Raw genomic sequence first — 10184 nt, 5'->3', positions numbered from 1 at the left:
TATTCTCCGCAATCCACGGGTCTTCTTCCTTGTGCCACAAGAATGGGGATAACGTTCAGATCAGAAACAGAAGTTCCTACTCAGAAGTAATGCTATATACTGTGGCTTCTTCCAGAATCCAGCCTCTCTCTCTCTTTTTTAAATAAATGTATCTGTGATTTTTAATACATTGGTGTATTCATTTCTTCTGGCTCGGGTGAGTGTTCGTTGCTGCTTGGTCTTTTCTGCAAGTTCAGCAAGTAGGGGCTACGCTCCAGTTGCAGTGCTCATGTGCCTCACTTGCTGTGGCTTCTCCTGGGTGCACGGGCTTCAGTAGTTGTCCCATGTGGGCTCAGTAGTTGCAGATTCCAGGCTCTAGAGTGCTGGGTCGTAGTTGAGGCACACAGGCGTAGCTGCTCTGTGACATGTGGGATCTTCCCAGACCAAGGATCCAACCTGTGTCTCCTGCATTGGCAGGTGTAGAATCCAGCTCTTTCGTCAGCCAAGGAGTGAGGACATTACAAACTGACAGAAAAATACTTCTCAAATGAATTTACTATCTGCCGCCTTCTGAATGCAGAGGGAATAGCAGGTATCTAGTTCCTACCTAAGAACTACTGAATCAAGAACACAGGGCTAGAAAACAGGCAACTGGATATTTCAACGTTTGAAATTAGCTCTATAAACACTCGAGCTGTGGAGAAACTCCTTGTGTATCACACAGTGGGCAGGTCACCTGAAGGAAAGACAAGTTTAAACTCCTGATACCAACCATGAAGCTTTACATGTATGAGTCAACAAGCTTTTGAGCTTAGTCAAGAAAAACAGGGGATCTCAAAAGGTTCAGAGGGAACGTGCAGAGGCACCCCATGGCAGATCCCTACTTCAGAGGGAAGGGATCCTCACCCACAGACAGCAGGTTCCTGAGGGTCTCCACCATCACATCCTGGGACAAGGTCCTCTGGGCAGGGTCCAGGCATTCCCACTCCTCAGGAGTGAAATCTAGGAACACATCCTTGAAGCTCAACTGTGCCTGAAATGAAAACAGATTCCACCAATGGGCCCTGAGGAGGATTCTTAGTTTCACACAAAATGAGAAGAGGTGAGAGGGGTAAAGCTCAATTCAGTTGAAGTAATATTCTGATAAATCCATTAAAAGCTGCTTGAAGCAAACTGTTGGTCTCTAATCGAATTTAAAATTTCCTCTTTTCCCCTAAGATTATGATATCCTGCAATCAACATGAATTTGTCATGTATGTGGAAAATACATGAAAATTGCACAAATTAAAACCAGCACTGGGTTGTCTGTCTACCCAGAAGTGTTACATTCAACACACTGAGTGATGTAGTGTCACTATCTAGATGAGTTACAGCAAGACTGGTGTCTTCAGATGACAAAGTCCACAGTGACTTTAAAAGAACACACATTGTGATGATGACGACATCATCACACTGACGACAGGTGTTTCAGCACGTCCTACATACTAAGCATTACTCCAAAGACTTCAGACGGATGAACTTGTCATCAACAAAACAGCACGTTAGAGAAAGATCGCGTCCACCTTACTGGGGAGAAAAATCTTTCACTCTAAGAAATCGCTCAGATCAAACTGTTAAGAAATGAGGCAACAGCACCTGAGCTCAGGTGGTTGGGAGAGACAACTGAACCTAAGGAATCAACCAGTTAACTACCTAAGAAGGTAATTGCCTCCACCGAGAGCTCCCTGAGAATACCTGAATCAAGTTCAAGGAAGCTGAAATACAATAGAACAGCATAAATGGTCACGATACAGGGTCACACCCTCTCCCATCGCAACCCACACAATGTCAATAATCTTACTACAATTTACATCATTCATGTGATGATGCAGAAAAATCAACGCCATGAAATACACTTAAGATACAACTGAAACTGCTACAAAGCATACACCATTATTTATGAGAGGATGTTTTTGTAATAAAACCATGGAGTTACATATCCATGCATTCATGCATGTGTGTATAAACACACAATTGATTGAAACAAGAGTTGTCTTTATTTTTTTTCTTTCATTCTATCAAATTTCATTCACCATCAGCTTTGTGCCTCAAACTTGAAATACACAAGTGAACATGATGGAGCCTACAATCTAGCAGCCAGCCAGCCAATTTCATTCACAATTTTAATGTAACTACTGAAATAAGTGCTCTGACACAGGCCTGGTGCTAAGACAAGATTAAACAGAAAGTCTTAAGCTACACTGAGAAATCAGACAAGGCCTCTGTGAAGAAGAAACTTAGGATTGGCAAGGTGGGAAACAGAAGAGTGTTGCAAGCAGAGAGAACAGCCTGAGTGCCAGCTCTGAGGCACGAAGATATTTACTGAACAGAAAGTCAGCCAGTGTGACTGGGACACAGGGAATGTACATGGGGTGATGCCAGGCAGAGGCTAATTTATGCAAGATCTATGGATTTAGGACTTTATTCCAAAAGCTACTGGAAGTCACTGAAGAATCTGCAAGAGGAAAGTTAGACACTTAGATTTGTTTTTCAGAGCTCAATCTGCTGTGTGTGGAAGTTGTTGTTTACCTGCTTACTCATGCCACACTCTTTGCAACCCCGCTGAGGGCATCCCGCCAGCTCCTCTATCCATGGAATTCTCCAGGTAAGAATACTGATTGGGTTCTCATTCTCTTCTTTATTTTACTTCTTCATTCAGTAACTTTGTCAACATTCTATTTCTTTTTCAAGCTCATTTATTTTGCTTATTTTGGGTCCTTGCTGTGAGTGGGCTTTCTCTAGTTTCAGCTGCAGTGCCCAGGCTTCTCCTTGCAGTGGCTTCTCTTGTTTTGGAGCACAGGCTCTAGAGAGTGCGGGCTTCCATAGTAATGGCTCCTGGGCTCAAGGGCACAGGCTCTGTTGTTGTGGCCCATGGGCTTAGTTGCTCTGAGGCATCTTCTGGGACCTGGGATGGAACCCGTACACCCAAAATTTGCAGGCACACTCTTATCCACTATACTACCAGGGAACTCCCCAACATTATCTTATTCTGGTTCAAAAAAAAAAAAAAATAAAAAGTAATCAAGCAGAAAATAAGATACAGATTTCTTCCAATCTTTATAAAATATCTGTATTGAAAAATATGTGGGCCTCCCTATGGGTAAGTGGTAAAGAATCTACTGGGCAATACAAGAGATGTGGGTTTTTGCCTGGTCAGAGATCCCACATGCTGAGGGGCAACTAAGCCCATGAGTCTCAATTTCTGATCCAGAGCTGTAGAGCCCAGGAGGTGAATCTACTGAAGCCAGCATGCTCTAGAGCCTGGGCTGCAAGACAAGAGAAGCCACCACAATGAGAAGCCGTGCACCGCAACCAGAGAGTGGCCACCACTTGCCAGATATAGGGAAAAGACACTCAAACAATGAAGTCAGAGTACAGGAAATAAATATATTTTAAAAATCATAATGTGGTTTTTATAATTAATTTTAGGTACGTACTTATTAACAACATCAAAAATTTATTACTTTATTCCATTAAGAAAATACTGAATCAAAATTAGTAAAGTTGGAGAATTCCCTCATGGTCCAGTGGTTAACATCCCTCACTTCCACTGCAGGGTTTCAGGTTCGATCCCTACTCAGCAAACTAAGACCCTGGAAGCTGCATCACGTGGTCAAAAAAGAAAGAAAAAAAAAAGTAGTAAACCTGACTTTACAGTTTAAATTAGATGGTCTAACGAAACACTCCCCAGACCTGACATCTCTTTCTGAATGTTCCGTTCCATGCCCAAACACTGAAGTTTTCAGGGAGGTGGTCATTTAGTTTTAAAAGTATTGTAAAAAGTCAGAACGGATTTCCCCTCATTGGCCTCTTTGTCAGATTTTACCATGTACTGTACATGTTAATACCTGAGGTCTACCTACAGCTTCTCTACCCTGATTAACAGAGAGCAGACAGCGCATCCAGATAGGCCCTAAGCAACCCCTGCAGCCCAACAGCACCGAGACCCCGTCTCTAACCCGTGAGTGAGAAGCCCTGCCCAGGACGGCACCCAGGGGAGCCTCCTCACAAGGCCAGGTCACGAGGTCATGCGGAGACGGGATCTAAGTGGAGAGGACAGGCCCTGAGGGAAGGCCCCGGGTGAGTGTGGGTGTACAAGAGTCAGACAGGATATTTCAGAGTCAGACATGATTAGGGAGTCCAGAGAAGGGCAATTCAGGAAGGACAGACTGAGAATCCACTGAGAATATGACCTTACCAGAGAAAGAGCCATGCCTGACTCCTGTTCTTTCCTCTTCTGGGCTTCTTCGTCCGTGAGTCTTCACAGTTCTATCATGAAAGTGGAAAACATGCTGTCTAATGCTTAGGGTCAACACACCCCCTTCCTGAGCCCCAACCACACACATAGGGAAGCCCTCACCATGAGGAACAGACAATCCCCTGTGGCCACTGTCTCAGGAGGGACTCAGGACAGTCAACTCCCACACAGAGTCCAACATGGGACTATCTCACACTTTCCCTCGGATCACACTCCCCTCCTGGTGAGGCCTCATGCACACAGCAGCAGGGGGTATATCTGCTCACCCCACGATGCCCTTCAGGTCACACAGCAGGCCCTGGTCCAGCCCCACTCAGAGCAGAGCGCCCTTCCCTCCCCCAGGGCCTGATCTCAGTCTCAGTAGAGGCTAAGACCCCTGGTGCTCAATGCAGGATCCAGATTGGAATCATCTGCGGCTCTGTGCACATTCTTGGGGCGAGGACCCAAACGAGAACCTGTGGAGTCTGTCTGATGAGGGAGGGGTACAAAACATGCCCGGGCCCCAACACATACCTTTCAGTAACAGCATTGCAGGCGGATTCTTTACCAGCTGGGCTGTGTAGCTCAGAACACATTCCAAATCTGGAAGGGCATCACATAAGGCCTCAGTCTGTTTATTTGTAGCTAGACCCAGAGCCTCAGTGTTTTGCACTGCAGCGTCTATTAAGTCCTTTATCTCAGTTATAGAGTTAATCTGTTTTTTAGTTTTGTTAGTATCATTTGGTCATAAGGGTGGCTTCCTTGTCCCTCAAGAATCAGAGTGGAGGCTAATTTAACTAGAAAGTCCCTTGAGTTAAAAGGGAGGTGACAGGCACAGAAATCGATGGAGAAACCACTGGCCATTGTTGGAGCATGAAGGGCGTTCCTGGAAAGCGGGCCCCGTGTTGGTGCTGATGTTCCCATTATGTATTTTTTATGGCTATTAAAATTTCCAGCCCTTTGGGTTAAGATGGAAAGGACTGCGCTGGTGTCCGAGGAATTCCATCTCGGCCCCCGCTTCAGTGACCCCCCAAACTTCAGCACTCTTTCACGGTGCTGTAGGCAGAGCCCCTTGTGACCTCGGGGCCCCTCAGTGTGGGGAAACCATCCAAGGCCAAGGGGCCCCATGGATCTCAGGTGTCTGGGGCATTCCCTCCTCCAGTCCCCTGGCTGTCTATAAAAGGTCGAGTCCACCACAGTCTCTCCTCCAGTGCCCTTCTGTCCACACAGGGCATCCTGGGTTGGTCTGGGTACTTGTGGGCCTTGTGGTCCACCATGGCCAGCTTGGCCTGCAAAGGCTGACCTCCCCTCTGCTGGTCTCTGAGTGGACAAAGCTACAATCATCATTTCAGCCCTCTGTGTATTTCTCTGGGAGTGTTCAGCCTTTTCAACCATGTCCCTATTATCGAAAACTGAATAAGCCACTTGGAGCAAATCGCTCATAGGCGTCTGAGGACTAGCAGTTGCTTTTTGAATCTCGCTCCTGATGTCTGTGGCAGGGTGCGCTATGAAATGCATAGCCGAAAGGGCCTGTCCCTCGAGGGAGAAGGGATCCACACCCCTATGTATATATTTTGTCTATGCTCTGTCTTTGTTGCTATGTGGGCTTTTCTCAGCATGGGCTTCTCACTGCAGTGGCTTCTCTTGTTCCAGAGCACAGGCTCTAGGGCCTGGGCTTCAGTAGTTTCAGCTCCCGGGCTTAATTGCTCCATGACACATGGGATCTCCCTGGATTAGAGATAGAGCCCATGTGCCCTGCAATGGCATGTGGATTCTTTCCCAGTGAGCCACCAGAAAAGCCCCTGCTCTATTTTTTAAAGCTTCTATCAACCTCTCTTGAAATGCTTTCTGATTTTCATCTCACCCCTGTTGTACTACCTGCACTTTTTCATAATTGATAGGTTTAACTGCAAGTGTTTTCATATCCTCTGTTAAACAATCATGTAGCCATGGACCTGCCTCAGGGACAGTGGCAGTGCCCCCTGCCCCTCACGTGGCCCTGTTGGGCTCGGGCAGCCACTGGGTCAGCACGGACCCTAGCTGCCTGTGGGAGAGTAAAGTCTGTAAATCTCCCTTTGGATGAGATCAAAAGATCTCATTAACTGGGTAAACTCCATCCTGGAAAGTTCAGGGTTCTCAGAAAAATGTATCAATTTGTCTTCTGCTGACTTATTGACAAAGAGATGGACAAGGAGAAAGGCAGAGAAAGATGGACATGGAAAAAGGGGCTTAGGTAAATTGGAAGTGGTCAAACAGGAGATGGTAAGAGTGAACATCAACTGTCTAGGAATCAGTGACCTAAGATGGACCACAATGGGTGAATTTAATTCAGATGACCATTATATTTAGTACTGTGGGCAAGAATCCCTTAGAAGAAATGGAGTAGCTATCATAGTCAACAAAAGAGTCCAAAATGCAGTACTTGGATGCAATCTCAAAAACTACAGAAGGATCTCTGTTTATTTCTAAGGCAAACCATTCAATATCACAGTAATCCAAGTCTATGCCTCAGCCACTAATTCCAAAGAAACTGAAGTTGAACAGTTCTATGAAGACTTACAAATTTCATAGAACTAATACCCAAAAAAAGATGTCCTTTTCATCATAGGGGACTGGAATGCAAAAGTAGGAAGTCAAGAGATTCCTGGAGTAATAGGCAAGTTTGGCCTTGGAGTACAGAATGAAGCAGGGCAAAGCTAACGATTTTGTTAAGAGAACGCACTGGTCATAGCAAACGCCTGTCAACTACAAAGTGGCATTGACCAAGAGCACTGCCAGTGACTGAACAACAAAGGCGTTTGCCATCTGCCTCTATGGAGAGTGAACCCCATGCTCCTATAGCTGTTGTCCTTCAACAGCTGTGGAGAGAGGAACTCCACGCTCCAGGGAATCCGGTGAGATGGGTCTTAAGACATTTGGATTTTTTTTAATGTTTTTAGGAACAGATTTTATGGTCTCTATCATTGCATCTCCTCCTATCTAGAGAAGCACTAAATCCCTTTATGGTGACATCATATCCTCATGACTAACAAAAAACCTTTTGTAAAATAAGTGCTTCATGGTATTGAACTTCCCATTCACCAAAACCTTGTATATTGACCTTCCCCACTGCTGCTTTGAAGCAGTCTCTCAGAGCTATCCGAGATGCTGCCTCCCGGGCTACAGTCCTCATTTTGCCCTCATTTTGTTTGGTGCCATCCTAAAATGTTCTCTCTAAGAAAGCAAAGGTTTTAGAAATTATCACTGGTATTTACGCTCACCAATCTATAAAATGCTAATATAAAAGTCAGTTCTTGGCAGTTAAGGTGTCCTCCCAGGAGAGGCAGCATGGCTCAAGCATTTGTGAACAGCAAGATCCAGTCTGGGAAGGTGATCATGTTCAACCCAACCTGCCCCTACTGCACAAGGACTCAGGAGCTCCTCAGTCAACTGCCCTTCAAACAAGGGCTTTTGGAATTTGTCGATATCACAGCCAAAGGCGACACCAATGAGATACAAGATTACTTGCAACAGCTCACAGAAGCCAGAATGGTACCTCAGGTCTTCATCGGTAAAGAGTTCACTGCTCTAGTAAATATTCATGAGAGAGGGGAACTGTTGACACGGATAAAGCAAATTAGAGCTCTGCAATAATTACAGAGCAGATCCAGGCTGATATCCCCCTTGAAGACTGGATGGCATTCCGATAATGACATCCTCCATTCCTGGAGGATGGACCTGGGCAACTTTACCCAGTCACAGCAACTGTTTACTTAAAACTCGGAAAAATATTCACCTCAATAAAAAGGGACGGGCACTTTGGGAGGCCAAAAACAACTTCTTTTGACTCAGTATTAAAAATGGCCCAACTTGCCAAAAAAAAAAAAAAGAGTCAATTCTTGGTTGCTTAAGGAAAGTACGAAGTGTGTTTTCAGTAAAGAAGGTATGAGGAATGGAATTGCATTTTGTGAAGGGAAAAGGAAGTAAGCCTGACTTACAGGTGGCTTTTTAGGATGGAAGAACAAAGTAATGGGTACGGAAAGTGATAAGGTTTTTGAAAAGTGAACCTTGAGAAGTGAGTTTTGTACATGGTTTAAAATAAGTGTAAAATAAATTGAATAAAGTTTGCCTTTTAAATAAAGTAAAATTTATTTAGCTTTGAATTTTGCTTTTCCATCTGTTGCAAAACTTGAATTCAGCTTTTCTCTGTTAAGATGACACCTTTTTTTCAGATGGTGAACTGCCTTTGATAACAGATTTAAATTTCTTTATCTCTTAAATGATCTGTTCTGAAATATTTTATTGTTACTTTAGCTATATGAAAAGCTATTGTTTCACAATGACCTATAATCCTATCTGACTGAGTGTGCTAAACCTTTTTGATATTTGTTGACAAAACTTCCTAAGTCATTTTAATGAAGAACTTGATTTCTAGCTAACTTTGGGATGCTTCAGAGGGCTCTGAAACACCCCAAAGAGAGATATTACACCAATTCGTCTTACGTTCTGTACAGAATGACATGGGAAGTATTGCCAAGTGAGGAATAAGTCTCGGGTTACACTGTATGGTGATGGACAGGGAGGCCTGGCGTGCTGCAGTTCATGGGGTTGCAAAGAGTCGGACACGACTGAGCGACTGAACTGAACTGATATTGTACGGTAAATGTTACTAATATAGATATCGTAGAAACCATACAGGGCCCCTATAATTCTGATATGTTTGGGTAAAATGTTATCAGGCATAATTCTAATTATCTCAAAATATTGTCATAGCACTAATTAAGTTTTGCAAGAATACTTGCTCTTCAAGAAGATGTACAGAAAGGACTTTCGGATAAATACCACTTTCTGAACTGGGTAAGGATTCTAGTGCAAAATCTGATGACTTCACAAAGCTTAACAGAAGGACTAATGAATATGCTTATAACTTTTATGGTTTGTATCTGAAAAATTGCTGGTTAGAATAAGTGTTTTCCAGGTGTAAGGAAAAAAAAAACCTTCCCCTGAAACTAATTATGACAGCAACTTGGGAAAATTATATTTTATACACAAATTGAAACATTTCTTTTTTCTATCTGAACCCTTCTGGAATGGAAAAGTAGGAAGTCAAGAAACACTTGGAGTAACAAGCAAATTTGGCTTTTGAGTACAGAATGAAGCAGGGCAAAGGCTAACAGAGTTCTGCCAAGAGAACACACTGGTCATAGCAAACATCCTATTCCAACAAAACAAGAGAAGACTCTACACATGGACATCACCAGATGGTCAACACCGAAATCAGATTGATTATATCATTTGCAGCCAGTGATGGAGAAGCTCTATACAGTCAACAAAAACAAGACTGGGAGCAGACTATGGATCAGATCATGAACCCCTTATTGCCAAATTCAGATTGAAATTGAAGAAAGCAGGGAAAACCACTAGACCACTCAGGTATGACCTAAATCAAATCCCTTATGACTATACAGTAGAAGTGAGAAATAAATTTAAGGGACTAGATCTGACAGACAGAGTGCCTGATGAACTATGGACGGGGATTCATGACATTGTACAGGAGACAGGAATCAAGACCATCCCCAAGAAACAGAAATGCAGAAAAGCAAAATGGCTGTCTGAGGAGGCCTTAGAAATAGCTGTGAAAAGAAGAGAAGTGAAAAGCAAAGGAGAAAAGGAAAGATATACCCATTTGAATGCAGAATTCCAAAGCATAGCAAGGAGAGATAAGAAAGCCTACTTCAGTGATCAGTGCAAAGAAATAGAGGAAAACAATAGAATGGGAAAGACTAGAGATCTCGTCAAGAAAATTAGAGGTACCAAGGGAACATTTCATGCAAAGATGGGCTCAATAATGATTGGACTTGAAGCAGTTGATCAAATGTATAGCCCAATATGTGATCAGTGATTGTAATGATGTCACTCTAGATATAGGAGTAACTTCCCCTTCCAGATG

At 43.6% G+C, this 10184-nt stretch overlaps 1 protein-coding gene across 1 annotated transcript; it reads left to right on the top strand.

Annotated features, from left to right (window-relative positions):
- The first annotated feature begins 7582 nt into the window (after nt 1-7582).
- LOC114118033 (glutaredoxin-1-like) lies at nt 7583-7888 on the top strand. The gene has a single exon (XM_042231135.1). It carries the CDS (start codon nt 7583-7585, stop codon nt 7886-7888), a length of 306 nt encoding a protein of 101 aa, XP_042087069.1.
- Nucleotides 7889-10184: the final 2296 nt, after the last annotated feature.

Source organism: Ovis aries, chromosome 14 (genome assembly GCF_016772045.2).
Source record: "Ovis aries strain OAR_USU_Benz2616 breed Rambouillet chromosome 14, ARS-UI_Ramb_v3.0, whole genome shotgun sequence".
Lineage (NCBI taxonomy): Eukaryota > Metazoa > Chordata > Mammalia > Artiodactyla > Bovidae > Ovis > Ovis aries.
Note: the sequence above shows the minus strand (reverse complement) of the source record. Positions and strands in the feature narration are given on the sequence as shown.

Coding starts and splice junctions, on each gene's coding strand:
- LOC114118033 (XM_042231135.1), top strand. CDS start 7,583: ATGGCTCAAGCATTTGTGAACAGCAAGATCCAGTCTGGGAAGGTGATC.